Genomic DNA, 25972 nt, shown 5'->3' with positions numbered 1-25972 from the left:
ATGAAGCAGTTATAGGATAGGAGGGCCCCAAAGGGTGCAGAAAGGGGCACTGAGTGCTAGGGCTGCCGTATGCCTGGGGGCGCAGGTGGAGGGAGCAAAGCCCTGCGCACTGGAGTGGCGTGCTGGCCGACCAGGTATGGACCCTGACCCAGACTGAGGAGCATCTTTACTGCACTGTGTACCGAGGGGACAAGGGCAGGGTTGGCAGGCCCACACTGGAAGAGCTAAAGGCCGTGCAACAGTACTTCCAGCTAGATGTCAGCCTTGCTCCACTGTATCACCATTGGAGTTCCGTGGACCCCCACTTTCAAGAGGTGGCTCAGAAATTCAAGGGTGAGTACAGAGTCTGAGGCAGAGGTTGGGTTGCTTGTGATTTGGTTAAGTTACTCGGTTTTACCATCTGTAAAATGGGGATTATATCTACCTCAGAATTTTATGAGGATTAAAGAAGCTAATACATATAAAGTGCCTAGAATAGTGCCTGACACACAGTAATTATTATTACTACTATTAATGTCCTGCTGACCACCATAGTGGAGTGACAGGGATATTGAGCCAAATCCTGGCTGTGTGGTCTGGGGCTGGTGACATCGTTCATTCTGTAAATGTTACAGAGCATCACCTATGTGACTGGGAATACCACAGTGAACAAAACAAATCCCCAACCTCATAGTGCTTAAATTGTGTGTTCTTTGTCCGTGGAATGCGATGATAACACGGACCTCACAAGATGCTATAAAGAATGAGAGCTCCAGTGTTACTGTCTTTAACAACGCTGTCCCTCATTCCCCTAGGATCCCATTGGAGCCTAGGATCTGAGGGTAAGAAGAGGTCACTAGCAACAGCAGGTGATTTCTCATTTCCCTACCTTTCTGGTCCCCAGGTGTGCGACTCCTGCAACTGGACCCCATCGAATGCCTTTTCTCCTTCATCTGTTCCTCCAACAACAACATTGCCCGCATCACTGGTATGGTGGAACGGCTCTGCCAGACCTTTGGACCTCGGCTCATCCAGCTTGATGATGTCACCTACCATGGCTTCCCCAGCTTGCAGGCCCTGGCTGGTGAGTTGCTGGGTCCCTGCCTGCAGGCCTTACAACAGGTTTCAGGGTCTGTTGAGTTCTCCCCTGATGCCTTTCTTCCATCTCAAAGCTTCCTGCCTTTTTAAATACTGCCCTCATGCAGAACCACCCTGCCTGGTCTGGTCGGCCCCAGTTATACCTCATCTTCCCTGTCCCTGAAATGTCAGCACTTCAGTGGTCTGTGCTTTTTGCCCATGAGTTCAATGGCTCATCAGAAGACATCTGTATACAGTGTACGGTAGTTTGGGCTTAAGATACATGTTCTAGAATTAGCCTGCCTGGGTCTGAATTTCAACTCTGGCACTTGACTTCTGTCTATGTAATCTTGAGCTCATTATGTAGCCTCTCTGTGCCTCAGGTTCTTAATCCATTGTATAGGATAACAGTAGCTCCAACCATCAGAGTTTCAAGAGGGTTGAGTAAAGGAATGCAGACAGTGCACCTAGCATAGTGTTTGGCATATAGGAAGTAAGCAGAAAATTCAAATTGTTATCTCTGCTGTGAACTCAACAATTCTGCATCCAAAAACACACATGTTCTTCGTGGGAGCGCTGTGAGGGAAGTATTTTACAGAGGCAAGTACATCAGTTGGCAGATGTGAGAACCAAGCTGGAGGAAGTGCTTAGTGCCTGCATAGCAAAGACACAGCCCCCGCTGGAGAAAATAGAATGTTTTGGGTGCTTAGAAAACCCATCTTGCGTCTCAGCTCCCAGCTTAGTAGTCATAATACCTCTGGGAATTCATTCACTTCTACAAGCTTCTCTTGTTTGTGGAATGGGAATAACAGTTTCTATCCAGAAGGGTTTGAGGCATGAATAAGGCAGTCATGAGGTAGGGCGGTGCAGTGGGTTAAGAGCACCGGCTTGGTGTCCTAGACCTCAGTGCAAGGTCCCATCTCTGTCCTGTCCTTTCTTGAGCAAGTTACTTAACCTCCTCTAAGCACTCATTTTCTTCATCTGTAAAGTGGGAAGAACAGTAGTATTGTCATCAAGGTCCTTGAGAAAAGCAAGGTCCTTGATGAAGCTGCTACTGTTATTATGACTATTATTTTATTTATTTTTTAGATTATTTATCTTTGTCTGCTCTGGGTCTTCATTGCTGTACATGGGCTTTCTCTAGTTGTGGCAAGCAGGGCCTACTCTTCATTGGGGTAGTTGGGCTTCTCATTGCGGTGGCTTCTCTTAATGCGGAGCACAGGCTCTAGGACTCATGGGCTTCAGTAGCTGCGGCTCTAGAGCACAGGCTCAGTATTGTGGCACACAGGTTTAGTTGCTCTGAGGCATGTGGGATCTTTCAGGACCAGGGATCGAACCATGTCCCCTGCATTGGCAGGTAGACTCTCAACTACTAGACCACCAGGGAAGCCCTGTGTATTATTTTAGATCATGCATGTGAATTCATGAATTCACACCCTTTGGAAAGGTTAAAGAACTCAACCAAGGAGTTCCTCCATGACAGCAAGTGCTTCTCAATCCCTGCTCCAGTGCACGGCACATAGTGCTCAGAAAACATTTGTAGCGGGGCAGAACCCAGGCTTAACCCTTTCCTTTGTATGTGCAAGTGTCCTGGGGTCTCCCAGAGGATGGCAAGGTAGGAGAAGGGTACTTAGGAAAAGCATACCTGTCGTTTGCAGGGCTCACACACTAGCCTGATGACAGGAAGGATTTGAGAATATCTGACCCCTGTTCTCCTCCCCACTCCCCCACAGGGCCAGAGGTGGAAGCTCAGCTCAGGAATCTGGGCCTGGGGTACCGTGCCCGCTTTGTGAGTGCCAGTGCCCGAGCCATCCTGGAAGAACGGGGTGGACTTCTCTGGCTGCAGCAGCTGCGCAAGGCCCCCTATGAGGAGGCGCACAAGGCCCTCTGCACCCTGCCTGGAGTAGGCACCAAGGTGAGGCCCGGGGTTGGGGAGGGGCGGGTAGGAGCTACTCTCACTACCCATGCAGAGTAGCAGAGGAGGAGACAAGGCAGTCCTGATAGCTGGGTGTGGGTTTGGCTTCTGGAGGCAGAGTGGGAGGGAGAAAGGATACCAGCAGATGTTTTTATTGGAGAAAATGTAGAATGCAGAAAGGGTATAAAAGACATTGCTCTTTGAATGCATTTTTAGAAAAACCGTTTGTTCAGGTACATACATACACTGCCATATGTGTGCACAAATTTCTGGAAGGAATCATAGGAAACTTAATAGTGGTTACCTTTGGGAAGACAAATAAGATGTTTTCACTTTTTTGTTGTTGTTAAACACCATACCGTGTGACATGCAAGATCTTAGTTCCCTGACCAGGGATTGAACCCATTCCCCCTGCATCAGGAGCTCAGAGTCTTAACCACTGGATCACCAGGGAAGCCTTCCACTTTTCATTTTGTTCTTCTCTTAAAATTATATGTACTTACAGAACTTTTTTAAAAAATTTTTTTATTAAAGGATAATTGCTTTACAGAATTTTTTAATTTTTTTTATTAAAGGATAATAGACCTTGTTTAATATCAAGAACAGGTATCAGAAAGATGATTGGAAATTTGGTATTTATTGTTTTCTTTTTTATATTTCTCTGTACTTTAAAAATGAATTTTTATTTAAATTACTCTTTTTAATGGGCTCTGAACTCCAGCCTAACATTAAATCTGGTTCTGAGTTTCCTTATCTGTATAACTTTGTCCAAATCACTTCACCTTTCAGGACCTGTTTTCTTGTCTACAATAAACCTTTTCAGGTTATGATGAAACTGGCACACATAAGATGATCACCCAGTAGCACTCTCGTCACAGCTGTTTTTTAAATTTTTAATAGAAAATACAGTAAGATTGTCTTCAGAGTGGAGAAGGAAGCATCTGGCTTAGGGACTAGAAGCAGGTTGCTGACTGGACCCTGCCATTCCTCTGTGGCTTACTCTCTGTCTGTCAAAGGTAGCCGACTGCATCTGCCTGATGGCGCTAGACAAACCCCAGGCTGTGCCCGTGGACGTCCACGTGTGGCAGATTGCCCAACGTGACTACAACTGGCACCCCACCACCTCCCAGGCCAAGGGCCCAAGCCCCCAGGCCAACAAGGAACTGGGTAAGGAGAGAGAGTGGGATGTCAGGGCTGGGATGTGTGGGCTGAGGTGGTAGAAATACACCTCTCCCTAAAACCCCACCCTTGTGGATAGGGAGCACAAGGGGCCATTTAACGTCACCTCACCACTTCTGGTTTAGGTAACTTTTTTTTTTTTTGGTTTAGGTAACTTTTTCCGGAACCTGTGGGGACCTTATGCTGGCTGGGCCCAAGCAGTGAGTGTACCTAGGCTTCCCCTCCATCTCCAGACAAGACCCCATAGGACTTTTCTCTTCTACCTCCATTGCTATCCCAGTTGACCTTAAAGGACTCTCTACCCATCCCAGCCCTGCCACCCATGAACCTTTCCAGCTCCCCACACTGCCCCACCAGTCCTGACCCCAGTGTACCCTCTCCCCACTCAGACTCCCACCCCTCTTGCCCCAGGTGCTGTTCAGTGCTGACTTGCGCCAACTCCACCGAGCTCAGGAGCCACCAGCAAAGCGCAGAAAGAGGTGCACAGGGCTGGAAGGCTAGGTGGGGGCATGGAGAAAGGGATTCCCCACTGCTCTCTACTGCTCCCTTCTACTCTCCCCCATCCAGTCTCATGTTGGAAAGGGGGCTTCCTGCAACTACCTCAGGGGCCAAGCACCCTCAAATCAAGCAGTTTGCACAACCATGTGGGGTATAGGTTGTCTGAGGAGACAGCTGCCTGTGGTTTTAATCTCTTCCTTTATTATAAGAAGGAACAATAAAATAGAAATATTTGTATGGAAAATGCAGTGGAGGGGTGATACGGAAAGGGGTGTGGAGGGGGTGGGGCAGGGCACCTCCCCAGTTCAGGGAGGGAGGGGGAGCAGGCCATCCCCAACCCTTCCTGCATAGCAGATCCTGACCCTGGATCCAGGCCCCTAGAGCTGGGGGTGCAGAGAGTGGGACAGTTCCGGGCTGGGCTCCACACAGCAGTCGCAACAGCAGCAGCCAGCCACTGGCCCTACATGGGAAGAGAGAGCAGAGCTGATCACAGGAGCAGACCCTCCGTTCTAGCCTGGCCGCTCTCCACAGACCTCCATGCCCTTGCACAGAGCCCTGTTCTCACCCCCGGCTGCTGGTGCCAGGAGCTCCCCACGACTCGCTGTCTGTCCCTGCCCCTCCTGGCTGGTGCCCAGCTGTAGCTTCCTCATGTGCCGCACCACGGCTGTGGCATTGAAGGCTTGCTGTGGAGAAAGGCAGAAGAAGGGACTTTTGAGAGAGTAGGAGATTATGGGGCAGGGTCTGGCGGTAGAATTCTTAATAGCAGTTCTGTTATCTTCATTCAAGTGATATTGGTTGATCCCCAAAACCCCCTGAAACCTCTACAAGACTTCATTAAATTATATTCAGTCATATTATATAATTACACACACATACACACACATGTATAAAATGTATATATGTAGACATGTATGATTTTTCATATAATTCACACTCACATAATAGTAAATGCTTTGTGTAGCATTGTGTGTCAGGTACTGTTCTAAACACTTTACATAATAGATCATTTAATCTTCCCGAAAGTCTTTGAGATGGGCATTATTAGTGTCAGCATTGTCAAAGGAGGAAAACAGGCACAGAAAGGTTAAATGACTTGCCCAGGTGTGTGTGTATCATTCTCTATTCAACCTGACCACTGAAATGTCCCTTGAATTTATCATGTCCTAAATCAAAATCTCCCCAAAAATAAGTTTCTGGCCCCAGGATCTCCATCTAAGTGATGGTACCATCATCCACCTTGTCCCCAACCAAAACCTTGGGCCAGCCCTGGACATCTCCTCTCTCTTCCAGTATCCCTTCTAACATCACTTCTTGTCAGTTCTGCATCCCAAACGACTCCTGGTCAGTGTTCTTTGTTCCCACTGTCGCTGCTCTGATTCAAGCCCTCACTGTCTGCTGACCACATCTCTGCCACAGTCCCCTAAAGGGTCTCCCAGCCTTCACTCTGCCTTTCAGCATCTTGAGAGCCCCTCGTAAAGGTCAAGTTTCAGCTGAAAATCCTTCTGGAGCTCAGCGTCCTCAACATCAAGTCAGCGCTCAACTGTGGGACCCGAGCCCCCAGGCAGCCTGGTCCCGACCTGTCTTCAGCCTGGTTTCCTGCCTGCAGCCCCTTCAGTCCCACTAGGCTTAGGACTTGACTGCCCAAATGGCTGTACTCTCTTCTGGCCGTTTGCACCCTGGTTCCCTCTGCCTCAGACCTTATTCTGCTGTGCTAGGCTAATTCCTACTCGGCTCTCAGGCCTGACCAGTCTGTCAGGCCATGACCACTTTATGCCCCTTCCAGGACCCCATAACTTAGATTATGTCTCCTTGAGAAGCATACACTGTTCTCCTTCTAGTCTTGAAGATCAGGGACCATTACTGGAATAAAGTAGGTGTCACAGCGTTGCATGAATGAATGAGACCCTTCAGTAAGCATCCCTGAGCATTTACTGTGTGCCCCACTTGGTGTGAGCTGGAGGCTAGATGAGGGTCGTGGGCTCACCTTCCACTTGCTTTTGGCAAAGTTCTTCTTGATCTGCTCGCTCACAGACTGGTGAATATTCTTATCTAGGGCAGTATCTCCTGCAATCCTAGGATAGGTGTGTGTAGAGAGCTGTCAGTGAAGGGAGAGGCAGGCCTAGGGTCCCCAGACCCCATCCTAGCCCGAGGCTTGTGGGAGCTCTCACCAGGGATGCTGCAAGGCCTGCTCACAGGTGAACCTCTTCTCTGGATCCTTCTCCATCAAGTGCCGGATGAAGTCTTTGGCTGAGCCCCCCAGACAAGAGCAAAGACAGCATGGCGGTGCCTGAGAACACCCCCAAGATAGAACCCACCCCCTCAGGTCTGGCCTGGCATCAAAGCCAGATCTGTCCATGCACTGCCCCACCCCACCTGTACTCTTTCTCTAAGCCCCCCAACCCAACTCAGCTCTCCAGCTTTCTCTCTTAAGAATAACTTGTTCTTAGAGAAGATTCACAATGATGTGTAAATGATCAATAATGGCTTCACAGCTTTGCCACCTAACTGGAAGCACAAAAGGACAGATGAAAACATTAATGGTGTTGTTTTAGGTACTAGGAAGTCAGTGTGGGGAGGTATTCTGAAAAATACTATGTCTGACCAGGGGCCAGGCAGAGAAAAGCACCCAGGGTGAGGTGTCTGGTCTTAAAGACAGTCCTTAATCTGGAGCTGGGGAATCTGGTGAAGTGAGGAGACCTTCCCCTACCTTCATTCTCCAACCCCCCCCACCCCCACCCTCCAACCCCCCTACCCCCCACCCAAGCAGATGAAGCAGGGACTGGAGGTAGGATCAGGGGAAGAAAGCAAAGCCCCAAATACCAGAGTCAGAGATGTCGTCCCAGTAAGGAGAGTCAAACTCGTACTCGGCCTTCAAAATCTGTTCAAAGAGTTTGGCATCATTCTCGTCATAGAAGGGAGGATAACCACAGAGCCTGGGCAGGGAGAAACTCATTTCACTGTCAGTGTACACACTGGCTCCCAGATGAAGCTTTGGTGCAATGTTGAAGTTCAGACAGGACCCCCAGGAAGGAGTTCCCCTTCTACAAAGTGGGGAAATCTAGCTCTCTGCCTTGCTCACTCCTGTCCGGCTCCACTGGCTTTCTATTCCATATTGTGCCACCATCTGTCCTTCCTCAGGGCCTTTGCACTTGCTCCGTGCTCTCTCTAAGCCACTCTCCCCGAACACTTGGAGTATCTGGCTCCCTCACTTCATTCTGGATGCCACTCATGCCACCTCCTCAGAGAGACTCCCTGACCTCCTTATCTAAAACAGCATCCATCCCATCTCCCTACCCTGCTGGATTTTCCTTCATACGTGTCTCACCACCTGCCATTATTTTACATATTTATTTGTTTATTTTCTGTCTCCCCTACTACTAGCATGTCTACTCCCTGAGGGCAAGCACTTTGTTGCTTTTGTTCTCTGCTAAATCCCCAGTGCTTGGCCACAGTGGCCAGAAACATTGTCTCTATTGAGTGGAATAATATAGTCATTAACTGGTAGCGATAAATATGGATGGCAGGAAGGAAAAAATGGCACAGAGGAAAAAGAGAGCAAAGTAGGGGAGAGGAGAAGTCCATAGTCACATCCGTAACAGCCAGGCCCCCACTCACAGGATATAGGCGATGACCCCAATGGACCAGCAATCCACGGCCTTGCTGTAGGGCTTCTGGGCCAGCACTTCAGGGGCTGTGGAGGGAAGGGGACGTGGTGTTGACAAATCTCTGCCCTGTGGCTCCCGCTTCTTCCCTGCCCACAGCCCCAGACCAGGGCCCTCCGCACCCACGTATCCTGGGGTCCCGCAGGCTGTGGAGAGCACACTGCCGGGGTCTTCCATCTTGGAGAGGCCAAAGTCAGAGATCATGATCTTGGAGTCTTCATCCAGGCTGTAGTACAGCAGATTCTCTGGCTTGGAGGGTGGGAGGGAGGGAAAGGAGAGTTGGAAATGGCCAGAGGTTAGCAGAAGCTTCTGCCTCTGCAAACACCCCAATGAGCGCCCCCCCAAAAGCCACTGTAGTTTTACAGCTGCCATCTTGGAGGCACAAGAAACTCAAGGAAGTTAGAAGTTCCAAAAGGGATAAGGACCTCGGGGATATGGGCGGGGGGGAATCTCCTATAAACCTCAGGTGTGTATTGTGAAGCCCTGAAGAGTTTTTAAGCACCTACTGTGTGCCAGATCCTGTGCTGTGCTTGATTTCAGTTCATCCTTACCACATCCCTGCCAGGCCACTGTGAATAATCCCTCTTTACAGATGAGGAAACAGATGCCTTGAGAGGCAAAATGACTTGCAGTTAGGGATCTATAGTTAGGCAGTGGCTGGGCCTGAATTCAAAATCAGCTCTATTTCACCCCAGTGCTCTCCTCCTAGAGCAGAGTGCGATGTACCACCAAACATGCACCTCATCATCATCTCTGAGGTGTAGGGCTTTGGGGATTTCTGGCTTGCTTCTTTGAGTTTTGCTGTCATCCAAGTTTTCTACAAAGAGCAAGTGGGAGTTTTATAATCAGAAAAAACCTAATATGTTACTGGGATAATCACCTTTGTGTTCATTTGAGTGTCGGAACTGGAGTGGGGAGGAAGCAGTTTAGGGCTTACAAGGTCAGCCTTGCAAGGCTAGCAAGGGGGTGAGAGGTACCCAGGGTCACAGTGGGGAGTTTGCGGAGGCCTCACCCTTGGGTGCCCTAGCTCCCCACACATCCTCACACCCACCTTGAGGTCTCGGTGTACGATGCCCAGGTCATGCAGGTACTTGACGGCATCCAGTACCTGGAAGATGAGGCGGCTGGCATCCCGCTCCGTGTAGAAGCCTTTTTCCACGATTCGGTCAAACAGCTCACCGCCTGACACCCTGCAGCCAGGGACAGGGCAGTCTGGCCAAGAGAGCAATGGATGCAGAGAGAACAGGGAGGGGGCACCAGGGACAGGTGTGAGAAAGCGGTTGACACAGGGCCACTCACAGCTGCATGATGAGATAGAGGTGCCCCCCACTCTCGTAGATGTCATCCAAGGCTACAATGTTGGGGTGCTTGATCCTGAAAGGAGAAATGAGGTGGTTCAGACCCGAGGACAGTTCAACAACCTCCGTACCCTCATCTTAAGGAATCACTGCCTGCAAACATGGGCAGGATGAGCCAAAGATCTGGGTCCCAAAGGGAAAAGCTGCTTTACCATGATGTTATAGTGTCACGGTAGGCAGCCGAGCACAGAGGTTAACGCTGGGCTCTGGCATCACACAGACCTAAGTCCTCATCTGCCTCTGCCACGTGCTATTGAGGGCAAGTCTTCTTACCTCACAGTGGTGACTACTATAGGATTTTAACACTTGTCTGGGTTTATAAATTTGCTAGTCTCTCCCACCAGCATATCTCTACAAGACCAGCAGCTTTATCTTGCTGACCACTGTTCCTCCACACCTAGTGCAGACTGAGTGCTCACTAGTATTCACTGAATTGAGTATAACCTCTCCGGGCCTCAGTTTATTTTAGTCTGTAATATGAAGCCAGTGATAGTACTTCCTTCCAAGTATTGAGGTGAGGATCACATGAAGAAATGCAGGGAAGAATCTTGGCACAGTGCCTGGCACACAGTAAACACTCCAGAAATGAACCAGTGATGGTGAGTGAGTTTGATGGAAGGCTTGGCTCTGCCACAGACTTGCTGAGTGAACTTAGGCAAGTCCTTTGCCCTCTCTGGGCCTCCGTCTTCCCAACCCAGTGGTGGAAATGATTATTTTGTCCCTGCTCAGGGTGGTGGAAAAGCTCAGGTGGGAGGCTGGAAGTGGAGATTCTATATGAGCTTTCCAGTGAGAACAGCAGGGTCCCATCAGCATGAGCAGTTCAGAGACCATCTGGTTGTTATCAGGGCATCAGCAGAAGGGTGTTTTTAAACTTGTGAGGTGGTGTAATACATGGGGCAACTTGAAGTAGGTCTAGAGCCAGCATCAGCAGAGATACATGGGTTCAAGACATGTCCAAGGATTGACCTTTAGATCTGACTGGACATTAAACCATTGTAAAGAAGCAGTGGCATCTTAATCACATCTGTCATGTTTGCTCTCATGCCAGGCACTTGAAGTAAAGGACCTCTAATGCTCCCCACATCCTACCAAGTGGAGATAATTACCCCCATTTACAAATGAGCAGTTTGAGGCTCAGAGAGGTTAGGTGATTTGCCCAAAGCAGAGAGAGGAGGGAAGTGGGACAGGTCAAGGCAGGGTTGACCCAGGGCAGGGACAGAATGTGCTCCACGCACTTGTGTAGGACAGCAATCTCGTTCTCCATGCTGCCCTCCTTGCCCTCCAGAGCCTTCTTGGCGATACATTTGATGGCCACCAGCTTCTGAGTCCTCTTATCTTCTGCCAGGATGACCTCAGAGAAGGCTCCTCTGCAGGGAGAGGGGATTCATGAGATGGAGAACCAGAAGCTCAGCTTCCCTCCAGCCTCTCCTCCATACCCCTATGGGTTATGTGACCACACCCAGGACAAGGAGGTGGAATGAGCCTCCCTCTATCACCCATTCACCTCTCTGGTGCCAGAGGTGCTCCAGCCTAGCCAATGAGAGTTGTCTATCCCCTGGCCACAGTAACTGGGTCCTGTGATGTAAGCTAGGTTACTGGCACTTGGAGGTGTTCTTTCCTACTAAGTTGGTAGGATGTAAGCCTGGAGCTAATGGTGGTCATCTTTGCCACCACTTGGGGAGAGCCTGCTGAGAACGAAGCCAACACAAAGGAAATCAGAGCTAAGAAACAGTCAAAGACATTTTCCTGATAACATCATGTGAGCCCCTATATCCCATATCTGAAGTTTACCCCCTAGGCTTTTTGATTATGTGCATGACTGATTCATTCCTTTTTCTGCGAAAGCAAATTTGAGTCATGGCTTATTTTAACACCCTTTAGAACCATGAAGAACATCAGCATCACCTGGTAGCTTTTCAGAACTGTGGAATCTTGGGCCCCACCTTAGACCTACTAAAATCAGAAGCTGTATTTTAACCAGATCCAATACTGATGCGAAGAGTCAACTCACTGGAAAAGACCCTGATGCTGGGAAGGATTGAAGGCAAAAGGAGAAGGGGGCAGCGGAGGATGAGATGGTTCGACAACATCACCAACTCAATGGAGATGAATCTGAGCAAATTCCAGGAGATGGTGGAGGACAGAGGAGCCCGGCAGGCTACATACAGTCCATAGGGTCACAAAGAATCAGACATGACTTAGAGACTGAACAACAGGTGATGTGTATGCTCACTGAAGTTTGAGAAGCAATGCTTTCGAACAGACTTAGCAAGGAGCATACTCATTTTCACTAAAGTTCACTGGATAAGGAATGAGTGTTGACTAGTGCTCTCTGGAACTATTTGCTTTTCCTGGAATAATAAATCATAGTCAGTGAACAGCATCTCATGATGACAACGCAATCATCAAACTAGTGACTGATAGCCTCCTTGCTGGCTTCAGTCTTGTCCCTCTTCAGTGTACCCTCTATACTGTGGCCAGAATGACCATCCTGAATTGCAAATTTGCCACAAAGTATTAAATGTTATCCTGTGGCTCATGAGATTAATTCCAGCCTCTATAGCTTGGCTTTGAGGCCTTACCTGACCTGTTCCTCTCTTTCCTCAGTGTCTTCCACTCTTTCCCCCAGCCTCTGATTATAAGCTCCACCAGACTCTGTCTCTTTCCACACATAATATACCTCTGAGCCTTTGTTTATGCTATTCCTCCTGCCTGGAATGCCTTCTCCCTGTCTGACAAGTACTCTCCTACCCATCCTTCAATCCCTAGCTCTAATGCCCCCTTCTCCAGAAAGTTATTCCCCACACAGAAGCCACTGCTCTCTGGGCTCAACAAAGTCCTCATTTGCGAACTTAGCTAGAACACAGCACACACCCGGTTGTCATTTTCCGTGGGTCTGTCTCCCTCACATGTTTGGGATCAACTTGAGGGGCAAAGATCAGGTTTAACTTATTTCTGGATTCTCACTGTGGAGAACAGAGCCATGCCCAGCTTCAGTTCCAAAACCTAGGCCAGAACCCCCAGTTCTTGGCAGTCAGTTTAAAAAACTGGCTCCTTCATTCTCGCCTAGTTTCTTCTTGTCACAGGAACCCAGAGCAAAAGCAGCTCTGTTCCACCCCTGTCAGCCAGAAGTGAAAACCCCGGGCCACTGGGGCCATACAAGGCCACCACAGGGCCTGGGCTGTAGGAAACAGGAAGCAGTGATCAGCTGGCCAGAAGAAGCACCACCCTGGACCCAGCCTCCCCAACCAGCCAGGCCCACGAGTGAGGACCTTCCCCACCCTACCCCCCAGCTCAGGGACAGCTTCCCCTTCTCTCCTGCCATGGAGACTCACGTTCCCAGAACATCACGGAAGTCGTAAATGTCTCTAATGTCTTCCGCCTGCTTCCAGCTGGGGCCTTCCACTGCCCCCGGCATGGCCCACTGCCCCCCGGCCACAGCCAGGGCTCCTGGGAAAGGGAATGGAAGACTCAGCAGGGCTCAGACTTCCTTGTGGGAACTTAGTGAGGGCCCCACTGAGCACGCCTTTATTCATTGCTTGATTCATTCATTTGACAAAATCATCCAACATTCATTCACAGGCCATTTGTTCATTCAGCAACATCCATTCATTATATCCTTAAGCCTAGAGGAAAATTCTTCAGGTGGCAGCAAAATTCTTTATTCAATAAAGTCACTCATTCATTCATTCAGCTCACCTCCCAATTTCTCCCTCTCTAAATCCAAACACACGAGGGGACACTGAACTCTAGGACAGCAAAGAAGACCCCAGAACAATTTGTAGAAACACACAGCCCCGGAGGATCCCCCTGTTCCCAGAACCAGCAATGTCACTGCCCCACCCTGGGAATCGCTGGAGTGTCTCCTCTCCCTCCTCCTCCTCCCTTGCCAAGCCTCTCGGAAATCAGGTTTCCGGCAGCCTGGGCTTCCAGCAATATCTCAGCCACGTTTTTAAATAGCTCCTTCTGCACTGTTACCACAGCAACAGCAGGCACAGCTGGAGCTACCCAGGCCTCCTGTTACCCCTCTCAGTCCTGACTCCCCACCTGGGTCCCAGCAGCCTGAGAAAGGGTCCCCACCCCCCGACCTGTCTCCTACTGGCTTCATCTCACCCTGATCCAGCCTATACTTTTACTCTGTTGAGACCTCTGTCACAACCAGCAGTAGCGGGTGAGCACTCTCGCCCCAGTTATCAGATGGAGAATGGGGAGCTGAAGTTGGAGATGGATAGCTGCCCAATGAGGCCCCAGCTAAGCTCGCTGAAAGCAAAGGCCTTGGAGGGCACTGCAGCCAGACGAGGACCCATCCAGAAAACACAGCTTCTCAATCCCATCATAAGCCCACGGAAAGGGAGGTCAAAACACAGCCCAGTGTGTTGTGTGACCTCAGGGAGGGCACTTTCCTTCTCTGTTTCTTCTGCTGGAAAAAGAGGGGAAGGTGCCCTAACTAGAGCCCATGGTGTGAGATTCCACTCTTTGGATGGGACTTCGTTTCCGGGGGGCCTGACCACCCATCCCAGCGGCAGAAACTTCTAGGAAAGGAGACTTGATGGTAAGCTCCAGAGGGCAGAATTTTAAAATCCATCTGGAGGCCTGGCAAAAAAAAAAAAAAAAAACTTCACAGTTACACACATATCCTTGTACCAAGACCCACCCACTACCCTGAAACCAGACGCCTGCCCCCAGATCCGCACACTCCATCTCCAGATGAGTCTCTGATCACGCATGTACACCCAGACATCAGCCCACATCAACTCACTCCCCCAGACACCCTCACACTCAGACATCTCTCCCATACCCCAAAACACATCCACACACACAAGGACAAGATGACACCCAGACAGAACAGATACACACACACATACCTACATCACCTATATACCAGACATCCTGGATTCCTCACACCTGTCACCCTGCAGCTCCTATACACCCTGTTCAGTGGCTCAAATCATGTCTGACTTTTGTGACCCCATGGGACTGTAGCCCACCAGGCTCCTCTCTCCATGGGATTTCCCAGGCAAGAATACTTGAGTGGGTTGCCATTTCCTTCTCCAGGGGATCTTTCCCACCCAGGGATTGATCCTGTGTCTCCTACTTGGCAGGGGAATTCTTTACCACTAAGCCTCCACAGAAGCCCTCCTATACACCCTATAAGCTCTTAACTCCAAATCGTTATACATCTAACTCCAAACATCCTCAGGACACAACCATATACCCCCCAACTCTGACTTACTACCCTTTGAGCCAGACCCCAGCACACACAACACTTGGATACAGTCTGCAACAAAAACACGGATTCCCAGACATCCCCACCCAGACGGATACCCTTACACACCAACATGCCTGCAACTTCACATTTGATCCACTTGCCTATGCTAAGACATTCGCACATCCCAATACGGCCGCCACACATCTATACCTCCAAATGCCCAGTCCTTCCACACTCGGGCCCAGCTGAAGGCAGACACATACACATCCCTCTTCACCTTCCTCTTTTACCCGCTCAGTTTCCCACTGGCCACTTGACACCTGCTGCTGGGCCTGGGACAGAGTTGGGGGAGAAAGGCCCTAGCCTGCCCAAGTAGAGTCCAGCAAGCCCAGGCACCCCCTCCCATCCTTGGGAGAGGGTACTCAGCGGATGGGCGGTCTCGCCGCCCTCCAGCGCCCAGGGTCGTGGGCGGGGCGGCTCCCGGGCCGTACCTGCGGTTGCCCCGCCACGGGGCTGGCTGGGAGGCCCCATTTGGCTGGGGCCGAGCTCCGGCCGCCGCCCGCCGCTGCTGCGCGCCCGGCCCGCCAGCCCGCTCTCTCGCTGGGGCTCGGTTCGGGCTCCGCTGGCTCCCTGCGCCCGCCTGCGGCTCTGATGTCAGTGGAGGAGGAGCCTGCGGCGGAGGGACTGGGGAGGTGAGGCCCCGCTCCGGGGGCTGGGGAAGGGGCGCCCGGGGCGGGGTGCGCGGAGGAACCCCTCAGTTCAGTCAGAGCATCCGCTGGACTCGTTCTATCTTTCGTCTCCCGGCAGGGTTCCCGTTTCGCAAAAGGAAGCACTGAGGCATAGAGAGATGAAGGGTTCAGAATCAGCAATTGGTCAGAAGCAGAGTTGAATTCGAACCCGAGTCTGTCTGATGCCGGAAGCTGACCGTTTTCACCCTGTCTCTAGAAGTTTCTTTCAGACCAGTTCTGTGAGCTTCCTTAGGGTTGATCTCTGTCCCCCGTCCCCTCCCCGCCCCTCCCCTCCCCTCCCCTCCCCTCCCCACCCCGCCCCGGGCATTGGTCCCTGGGAAGGGCTTGGGAGACTGATGGGGGTGGAGGAATGGGGCCGTAGGGAAAGGCCAAGGCAAAAGTAAGCAATGAAGAGAATAGCGGCAGTCGTAGGGTGGGGGCCGCTTTCTACTGGCGGGAAAACTAAAAGGTCCTTCTCTGAGGCAGAGCTGATGCTCTAATTCCCTACACCTGCCAGGCAGAACAGGTGTGGTGCCCGGAGGGCCTGGGGCGGGGAGGGAAGGGGGAGGAGGGAGAGTTAAATCAGGATCCTGGGGGGAAGTCGACCAAAGAGGATCACGTGACGGGGCCGGCGCCTGGGGCCAGTGGCTCAGGGCCAGGTTGGGGAGGGGAAGCCCGAAACCGCTCCGGGCCGGCAGGCAACGGGGCCAAAGGACCTGGCTGACGTCATCTTGTGTAAGGCCTTCCTTGGGAAGATGGTGGGGCGGGGAGGAGCAGCTCCCAGGAAGTAGGGGTGGGCCTGGACTGGAGCCATCCCGAGGAGCCAGCCCGGGGGCCGCCGACTCCACCTCCATCACGACCGAGTGCTGCCCTCAACTTTTGAATTCCCGGTTTTTCTATCTGGAAGTGGGGAGTTGTGCGTTAGTCGCTTAGTCAGTCGTGTCCGACTCTTTGACCCCATGATTTGTAGCCCGACAGGCGCCTCTGTCCATGGAATTCTCCAAACAATACTGAAGTTGGTAGCCATTCCCTTCTTCAGGGGATCTTCCCCACCCAGGGATGGAAGCCAGGTCTCCTGCATTGCAGGCAGATTCTACTGTCTCAGCCATGGGGAGAGGAGGAGGCTTACCCGCAAGTCAGTTTCAACTGGCTTTTCCCTCTCTTATCCTCAAGACTGTTCTAGGGTAGTCAGTTTTTTATGCCTATTTTACAGGTGAGAGAGGAAGATAGCTGAGGTTTCTAGGACGACTTACCTGGGTCACACTTTGTCTCCCTGAGTCTCAGTTTCTTCATTGGAATATGGGAATATTGATGACTGACTCAGAGTTCCCCGGAGAATTCTATGAGCTGATGAATGTGAAGTGCCTGGAATACCATTGGGATTTAAAATATGACAGCTAAAATTTACTTTTACTTTAGTATAAACAGAGGCTCAGAGAAGGGACCTGATTTGTCTGGGAATAGGGGGCTAAGGGGCAATTACCTTCCCCCACATCTCCTTTCCACTGGTTAGATTCTTTAACTTGTCAAGTGACAGAATACCCAATTAAGCCAGCTTCACCAGAGAGAAACCTAAGGCTTAACATAGCTGAGGCAAGACTGAAGGAAGAACACCATGGCTCAGCGTCTGAGACTGGAACTGGAGACACAGTACTTGCAGGATTTGCTTCCTCTCATCTCTCCTTCTCTTGATTTTTCTTTACACTTTGGTTTCCTTTCCTCTGCAGAGTGATCTCCTCTACCTGGCAGCAAGCAGGGTGTGAGAGCCCCAGCTTCCCAACTGAACCCAGCAAAAGAGGAGATACACCCACTTTTGTGTATCAGTCTCAGGGAAGGACTGTGATGGACTCTGATGAGCTGACACGCCTATGCCTTTACCCCTGAACCTGTTGGCAGAGGAATAAGGTACTATACAGGGTAAATGCACTGTCATGGGCAGCCCCACTAGAGTCACAAGGAGTGAAGACGGCTATCTTGCCCAAAGGAATAGAAGTGCTGGGCAGGCACAACCAAAATCCATCCCAGCCCTGCTCCCATCAGTCAGAAAAAAAAAATCAGTTAATATGTTTTGTTACGTACTCTTCCAGACTTTTTACAATGTGTATACATATACCCATTTCCTCCTATAGCCCCCATCTCCAATGAGCCTCCATCTTCAATGAGCATATTTCAAGGTACTAAAAAAGTAAGTCAAGGAAAATCAAAATATATGGAAACAAGAAAAGAAAAAAGTAAAGGAAGTAATTCCTTTCTCTCCTTTGTAATTAAAAAATGACAAAACAGCTCAGACACCGCCATCAGTTCTTGAATCCAACAGAAAATTAGCCATTAGATGTGTGAATGGTCTTCTGAGATTGGAGAAAAATGAAAGAAATCACAAGGAAAAGATAGACAGGTTTATGTACAAACATAAAAACCTTTTTTATTGAGGTATAGTTGATTTACAGTGTGTTCATTTCTGCTGTACAGCAAAGAGATTCAGTTCAGTTCAGCTGCTCAGTCATGTCCAACTCTTTGTGACCCCATGGACTGCAGCACGCCAGGCTTCCCTGTCCATCACCAACTCCTAGAGCTTACTCAAACTCATGTCCATCGAGTCGGTGATGCCATCCAACACAGCATCAGAGTCTTTTCCAATGAGTCAGTTCTTTGCATCAGGTAGCCAAAGTATCGGAGTTTCAGCTTCAGTGTCAGTCCTTCCAATAAATATTCAGGACTGATTTTTCCTTTAGGATGGACTGGTTGGATCTCCTTGCAGTCCAAGGGACTCTCAAGAGTCTTCTCCAGCACCACAGTTCAAAAGCATCAATTCTTCAGCACTCAGCTTTCTTTGTAGTCCAACTCTCACATCCACACATGACGACTGGGAAAACCTTACACACACACACACACACACACACACACACACACACACATATTCTTTTTTATATCCTTTTCCATCATTCTTTTTATATTCTTACCCATTTTATCATAGGATACTAAATACAGTTCTCTGTTCTATACAGTAGGCCTTGCTGTTTATCCGTTCCATGTTATAATAAGTACATCTGCTAACCCAGCCTCCACTCCACCCTTCCCCTCCCTGCCTTCTCCTTGGCAACCACCTCTGTACCCTGTGCCGTGAATCTGTTTCTGTTTCATAGATAGGTTCATTTGTGTCATATTTTATTTATTGATTGATTGGCTGTGCTGTGGCACAGTTTGCATGATTTTAGTCCCTGATCAGGGTTTGAACCTGAGCCACAGCAGTGAAAGTGCCAGTTCCTAACCACTGGACCAGAGAATGATCAGGAAATTCCCTGTGTCATATTTTAGATTCTACATATAAGTGATACCATATCGTATTTGTCTTTCTCAGTCTTAATTAACTGTAACAATCTCTAGTTGCATCCATGTTGCTGCAAATGGCATAATTTTGTTCTCTTTTGTGACTGAGTAGTATTCCATTGTATATAGGTACCATGTCTTCTTTATCCATTCATCTGTAGTTGGACATTTAGATTGTTTGCATGTCTTGGCTATTGTGAATGGTGACATAGGGGTGCCAGTATCTTTTTGGATTAGCTTTTCATCTGGATATATGCTCAGGAGTGGGATTTCTGCATCTTACAGTAATTCTATTTTTAGTTTTCTGATGAATCTCCATATTTTTTTCCATAGTGGCTGTATCAACTTATTTTGGAGGTTCACTTTTGTCTACATCCTCTCCAAAATTTGTTATTTGTAGAGTTTTAATGATGGCCATTCTGACCGGAGTGAGGTGGTACTTTGTAGTTTTGATTGTATTTCTCTAATAATAAGAGATGTTGAGCATCTTTTCATGTGCCTTTTGACCATTTGTATTTCTTTTTTGGGAAAATGTCTACTTAGGTCTTCTGCTCATTTTTCGATTGGATTGTTTTTTGTTGTTGAGTTGTATGAGCTGTTTGTATGTTTTGGAAATTAAGCCCTTGTCAGTTGCATCACAATTATAAAAACATTCTTAACTTCTGTTGTTGTAAACAAACCCAAAACTCTACCTTATTCCAAGATCATAGCTAACAGTAAAAGGCAAACTTCAGACTGAGAAAATCTTTTAGTGACAATGGGTTAATATTTCTATTATGTAAAGAATACACAAAATTGATAACTAAGAACCCAATAAATGGTCAAAGGAGACAGATGAAACACAATGAACATGGAATATTCTCTACCTTGAAAATAGTCAGTTCAGTCGCTCAGTCGTGTCCGAGTCTTCGTGACCCCATGAACCGCAGCACACCAGGCCTCTCTGTCCATCACCAACTCCCAGAGTCCACCCAAACCCATGTCCATTGAGTCGGTGATGCCATCCAACCATCTCATCCTCTGTCGTTCCCTTCTTCTCCTGCCCTCAATCTTTCCCAGCATCAGGGTCTTTTCCAATGAGTCAGCTCTTCGCATCAGGTGGCCAAAGTATTGGAGGTTCAGCTTCAACATCAGTCCTTCCAATGAACACCCAGGACAGATTTCCTTTAGGATGGACTGGTTGGATCTCCTTGCAGTCCAAGGGACTCTCAAGAGTCTTCTCCAACACCACATTTCAAAAGCATCAATTCTTTGGCGCTCAGCTTTCTTTATAGTCCAACTCTCACATCCACACATGACCACTGGAAAAACCATAGCCTTGACTAGACGGACCTTTGTTGGCAAAGTAATGTCTCTGCTTTTTAATATGCTATCTAGGTTGGTCATAACTTTCCTTCCAAGGATTAAGCGTCTTTTAATTTCATGGCTGCAATCACCATCTGCAGTGATTTTGGAGCCCAGAAAAATAAAGTCAGTCACTGTTTCCACTGTTTCCCCATCTATTTGCCATGAAGTGATGGGACCGGATGCCATGATCTTCGTTTTCTGAATGTTGAGCTATAAGCCAACTTTTTCACTCTCTTCTTTCACTTTCATCAAGAAGCTCTTTAGTTCTTCTTCACTTTCTGCCATAAGAGTGGTGTCATCTGCATATCTGAAGTTATTGATATTTCTCCTGGCAATCTTGATTCCAGCTTGTACTTCCTCCAGCCCAGTGTTCCTCATGATGTACTCTGCATATAAGTTAAATAAGCAGGGTGACAATATACAGCCTTGACGTACTCCTTTTCCTATTTGGAACCAGTCTGTTGTTCCATGTCCAGTTCTAACTGTTGCTTCCTGACCTGCATACATATTTCTCAAGAGGCAGGTCAGGTGGTCTGGTATTCCCATCTCTTTCAGAATTTTCCACAGTTTATTGTGATCCACACAGTCAAAGGCTTTGGCATAGTCAATAAAGCAGAAATAGATGTTTTTCTGGAAAGTACAAATTAAAAGAAGAAACCATTTATAGCTGATGTTAGTGTGAGCAATGAGTACTTTAGTATTTCTGGTGGAAAAATGACTTGCTAAAAATCTTTCTTTTGGAAAGTAATTTAGCAGTTCACATCAAAAGCTTAAATAATGTCCAGACTTTTGACCCAGGAATTTCTCTTCTGGGAATCAGTTTCAGGGAAATAATCCTAAATTAGGGCAAAGCTATATGCTCCAAGATGTTTGAAGAAATATTTTTATAACAACAAAATTTAGAAGAAATTACCAAGAAGAGAATGTCTAAAAAACATAAGGTACATCTACCAGATGTACTTTTTTACATTTACCAATGTAAATTGATGTTAATTGCAGCCTACTAAAAAACAGGGGGGAAAAAGTACTTATGATGTTAAACACATGTGCAGTTTGATAACCTCAGTGTAAAATGCAAACTACAAATTATTCATAGCTAGGAGTGGAGAGAGTGGGCAAGAATTATCTGATTCAGTTTTGTTCCTTTTACTTCTCTCTATATGTCTATATGCGCCAAAACATTTTTAAAAATATTTATTTCTTTGGCTGTGCTAGATCTTAGTTGTGGCATGCAGGATCTTCCATTTTCGTTGCAGCAAGTGGGGTCTTTTAGTTGTGGCGTGCAAATGCTTAGTTGTAGCATATGAGATCTGGTTCCCTGACCAGGGATTGAACCCAGGCCCCCTGCACTGGAGGTACAGAGTCTTAGCCAGGGAAGTCCTTCCATACATTTTTTTGTTGAGTAATATTAACTTTACAATCAAAAAGTCACTTTTTAACAAATTATGCCAAAAGATGGTGGCCGTGTACCAATTTGGTTTTCAGTTATTTAAATTCCATTTGAACAACAAAGAAATAGAATGGATTTAAATGTTGAATTCATCATGTTTTTCTCTCCCTGATAATGAAACAGTGCTGGTGCATTAAAAGATTTTGAGTCAGACAGACCTGGGTTCAGACTTCACCCCACACCTTACAGCTGTGGGAACTTGAGCATATCATTTAACACCTCTGAGCTTGTTTCCTCATCTAGAACATGGCATAATCACAGCAATAATCACACCTCCTTTGTAGGATTATTTTGAGAATGAGACAACTTAGAAGATGCCTTTCCCTTGTTGTCCCTTGGGTTCCTAGCACATAATTGGTACTTGCTGAGTAGGTGCTCAGTAAGAAATGAGACAGATGAAGAGAGTTTTCCTCTCCTTTTCTGGACATTAGGTCCCCAAGGAGAGCACTTTCAATATTATTTCTCCTTCCATTCTTGAAGGCCCACAAGTTCTAGTCAAGCCCCACATTTGGGGTTTTCCCTCTGCCTCCGTGGTGCCTACCCCTACTTTCTCACCCAGGAACAGCCTATTTTTAGAGGTTCAGAGGTCCCTCTACTGTTTACCATATCTCACTAATTTCTCTTGGCTAACACAGGCATATTCTAGGGCACATGTTCTTGGCTTTTCGCTGATTCTCATCCCACAGTACCTACAATTTTGTATGTGATGGTGCTGGCCAGCCCAGAGAGGGACGTTTAGAATAAGGCCTCTAAGGTCTAAGACCTGGCTTACAACATTGGCTCAGCACCAGCTATCTGATCTGGCCCTTCCCCTTTCTATATCCTAGTTTCCTCATCTGTAAAATAAGGGTGATAGTATTGCCTGCTCTGACATAGGGTTGTTGAGAGGAGCAAATCCATGTACAGTGCTTGGCGCCACCCTGGCTTAGGGGTCCCTTGCATAACCATTCTCCCAGAGTTGTTTTAACAATATGTCCTGAGCTTTCATCAGAGATTGTGATAAGAAATCACCATGTGAAACTCAGTCTCCTTTTCCTGTCAGATTTATGGAGAGTATTATCAACATATGACTCCAGTTGAGAAATTTCACCAGCATGACAAATCATTAGAATTTTTGTCAGTAAAACTGGGAGATGCCCTTTACTCTGATATCAAATGTTCTGAGACTGATTCATCATATTTCCATTCTGCCCCTTAGCTTCCAGGAAGCTTAGAGCTAAATCTAATGGTTAATGACCGTGACTCCGTTAAACCATATGGGCTTAACTTTATGAAACTCATTAGGCACACCCTCAGTTAAGTTTTCCCAAATTCTTTTGGAAAAGAAAGAGACGAAGGGAAGAGAAGGAAGCAGGTATAGTTTGAAAAGAGGGCTTGGCATGCCACTTACTTTATCAACTAGAACATAGGTTTGGTTTCTCTAGGAGACACCCAAAATAATTGTGACTTTAAGTAGAAATGTATAACAATCTGGTTATAGCATTCTCAGGCTGGTACAATGACTACAACGTAAGAGGAACCCTAGCTTTTTGTCTTTTTACTCACCTGTTTCAATGGTGTCTTGGACTACATGTTTTGAGAAGCATGGCCACCATGCCTCATCCCAGCCATGGGGAGAAGGGAACATGGAGGGCACACCCCTTGGGACTCAAGACCTCATAGTAACACACATCTCTTCCACTCACATCTGTCAGCCAAAACTTGATCACATGATCATACCTAATTGCAAAGGAAGCTAGGATATTTAGTCTTTCAGAGGCACATGTCCAGCTAAAAATCAGGAGTTCTATTACTATAGAAGAAAGGGAGAATATATTTGGGAGGACATCTGCCAGTTTCTGCCACGTCCTCCATCTCAGATGTGTTTCTTTGCACATGATTGCACTCCTGTCTGCTGCAGTTTCACCCTCACCCCCCCTTTTCAGTGCAGCCTCCCTGCTGCTATCAGAGTACTTCCCATTTTAGAGTGCTGTTGTGGCACACCCCTGTTCACAAACCACCCCTGACTCCCTAATGCCTAGAAGAGTGATGCCCAGACTGTAAGCTGCATCAGGAACCGCCTCAGGCCCTGCTGAAACAGACCTCTGGGCCCCCCCTGGAGCCCTGCTGATTGGGTAGATCTGGCCCCTGAGAATTAGCATCTTTATTAAGTTTCCAGATGATGCTGATGTTGCTGATTCAGGAACCACACTTTGAGAACAACCACTGACCTTAGGAATAAAACCAGTGAACCTTAACCTGCCATTCAAAACCTGTCCCAGCCTGGTCTCAACCTACTCTCTGCCTCATCTCTCATCCTTCCCTCCTCCTCCACACATCCAGGGTTCCAGTCACACTGAAGTTCTCACCTCTCTCTAAGCAAGCCAGCTGTTCGCACCTCTGTGCCTTGCTGTTCCTTTTGTCTGGAATGTTCTGACCCGCAGCTTCCTTTCTACATTCTCCCTGAAGTCTTTCCTGACCGTCTAAATGAAATGAAAGTGTTAATTGCTCAATTGTGTCCAACTCTTTGTGCCCTCTTGGACTGTAGCCTGCCAGGCTCCTCTGTCCATGGAATTTTCCAGGCAAGAATACTGGAGAGGGTAGCTGTTACCTTTTCCAGGGGATCTTCCCTGACCCAGGGATCAAACTTGGGTCTCCCAACATGGCAGGCAGATTCTTTATCATCTGAGCCACCAGGGAAGCTCTCTGACCCTCTGAGCTGTTATTACACCAGTCTCTGTCCCAAGTCCATGCAGATTTTATACATTCTTCTATCTGCTTTTATTGTCTTGTGTTTTGGTTGTCTCCTCAGCTGCCTCCCACTGTCACCCACATAGCTTTTAGCCAGGGTAACAGGATCACTGAGTAAGGAGACAAAAGTATGAATGAGGAAATGGAGGTAAGTAGATAGAGCAATAAATGTTTTTATGAAGTGAATAAAGAGAAAAAGCAATGAGTGAATTAATATGTGAACAAGTGAATTATGGTCTGTTTATGCTTAATTCTCTCCTTTGAGTCCTAAGCCACTCATCAGGAAAGGAATTTACTCTCTGACCATTTTTCCACAAACTTCCAGCCATTGCTTCCTTCTTTTTTTCTTTGACTACACCCTGTGGCTTGTAAGATCTCATTTCCCCCCACCAGCAATTGAACCCAGCTCACAACTGTGAAAGCCTAGAATCCTAACCACTAGGCCACCAGGGAATTCCTCATTGCTTCCTTCTTAGCAGAAGTCATGTGTGACCTTGCATCCCCCAGTTAGTTCCCCAGAGTGCTCAGGAGCTAAGAAGACCTGGGGACCCACGCTAGGTCATGTTCCCTACACCAGGGCTTAACCTCTACCCAATCCTGTTCTCACTCACCCTGGTGTTTATGAAAGTTAGTTGTAAGGCACTGGGGACTCAGGCTAAACAATGTTAGCGGATGATTTTCAGGGCCAACACACAAAAGGCTTTTTTTTTTACCAAATTGGTGATAAGGGGTCACTATCATTTCCAATTAAAACTGTAGCCTAGGGAATTCCCTGGTGGTCCAGTGGTTAGAATTCCACACTTTCACTTCTGGGGCCTGGGTTCAGTTCCTAGTTAGGGAACTAAGATCCCACAAAAAATAAAAAAATACTGGAGCCTTGAGGTGCCGAAACTAATCTCCCCCTCCTCAAAGGGAACCCAGCTTTCCCCAAACCCCATAAAGGAGGCCTTCTTTGGCTCTAATGGACATGGGTGGGCCATAAGAAGGGACTTCCTGTCCAGTTGCGGTTGTCACCTCTGTCAGGGATGGTACTAGCAGGGCTGTAACTGTTCTTGCACTGAGGCTGTGTAGCCTCAGAAGGCAGTGAACCTTTTTGAGCCTGGATGTCCTTTTCAAGGTAAATGTTACTCCTCACCTTGTAGGTGTGTAATGAGCATCAAATAAGACATGGGAGCAAAGGGCCAGCACAGTACCAGGCAGAAAGTAGATGTGCAATAGAGAATAACTAGAATTCTCACTGAAAGTTGTTTTTTCCCTAATGAACTAGGCCCAGTCAGTCTTCTAGGGTTTTTCCTTCTATTTATAATGTCTACCTTCCTCTCTCACAATCCTACCTAATCTTGGAACCTTGGCTGCCATCCTTCCTCCTCCACAAAACCATCTCTGTTCCTGGAACACTGTGCTAACAATGCCTACTATACTTATGGTCTGGTCTAATGGACATGGAAATGAGTAGTAACTAAGAACAGGGGGTCTGTAGGCAGGGCTTCCATGTATTGCTGTACAGGTTGTG

General features: G+C 47.9%; 2 protein-coding genes across 11 annotated transcripts in view; one reads left to right on the top strand and one right to left on the bottom strand.

The window, feature by feature from the left end:
* OGG1 (8-oxoguanine DNA glycosylase) overlaps window positions 1-25972 on the top strand; it is a 29371-nt gene that overhangs the window by 659 nt on the left and 2740 nt on the right. Inside the window, exons 2-8 of one of the 8 annotated variants that reach the window (XM_081528131.1) lie at window positions 86-333; window positions 884-1063; window positions 2790-2971; window positions 3988-4138; window positions 4301-4350; window positions 4562-4629; window positions 6104-6539. In XM_081528131.1, the coding sequence (XP_081384257.1) occupies window positions 86-333; window positions 884-1063; window positions 2790-2971; window positions 3988-4138; window positions 4301-4350; window positions 4562-4629; window positions 6104-6272 (1048 nt within the window). In that variant the 3' untranslated portion in view covers window positions 6273-6539. Of the gene's footprint in view, window positions 1-85; window positions 334-883; window positions 1064-2789; window positions 2972-3987; window positions 4139-4300; window positions 4351-4561; window positions 4893-6103; window positions 6540-11549; window positions 12204-17332; window positions 18037-25972 lie in introns of those variants that run through there. The other 7 variants (XR_014064777.1, XR_014064776.1, XM_081528133.1 and 4 more) reach the window with 7 other exon arrangements.
* On the bottom strand, window positions 4828-15479 carry CAMK1 (calcium/calmodulin dependent protein kinase I). 3 transcript variants are annotated; one of them, XM_081528138.1, is made up of 12 exons: window positions 15369-15479; window positions 13004-14261; window positions 10904-11035; window positions 9610-9684; window positions 9362-9500; window positions 8433-8559; window positions 8264-8339; window positions 7469-7581; window positions 6817-6895; window positions 6633-6720; window positions 5214-5331; window positions 4828-5108 (listed from the first exon to the last, which is right to left on the bottom strand). In XM_081528138.1, the coding sequence occupies exons 2-12, from the start codon at window positions 13084-13086 to the stop codon at window positions 5026-5028; spliced, it is 1113 nt and encodes a 370-aa protein (XP_081384264.1). In that variant the 5' UTR covers window positions 13087-14261; window positions 15369-15479; the 3' UTR covers window positions 4828-5025. The 3 variants fall into 3 exon arrangements, with proteins under 3 accessions (XP_081384264.1, XP_081384263.1, XP_081384265.1); XM_081528137.1 differs by having other exon boundaries at window positions 13004-13118; XM_081528139.1 differs by lacking the exon at window positions 15369-15479 and adding an exon at window positions 15039-15288.

This window comes from Giraffa tippelskirchi, chromosome 9 (assembly GCF_054371585.1).
Source record: "Giraffa tippelskirchi isolate mGirTip1 chromosome 9, T2T-mGirTip1v1.2.pri, whole genome shotgun sequence".
Lineage (NCBI taxonomy): Eukaryota > Metazoa > Chordata > Mammalia > Artiodactyla > Giraffidae > Giraffa > Giraffa tippelskirchi.
The sequence above is the reverse complement of the archived record's forward strand: the minus strand, read 5'-3'. Positions and strand labels throughout refer to the sequence as shown.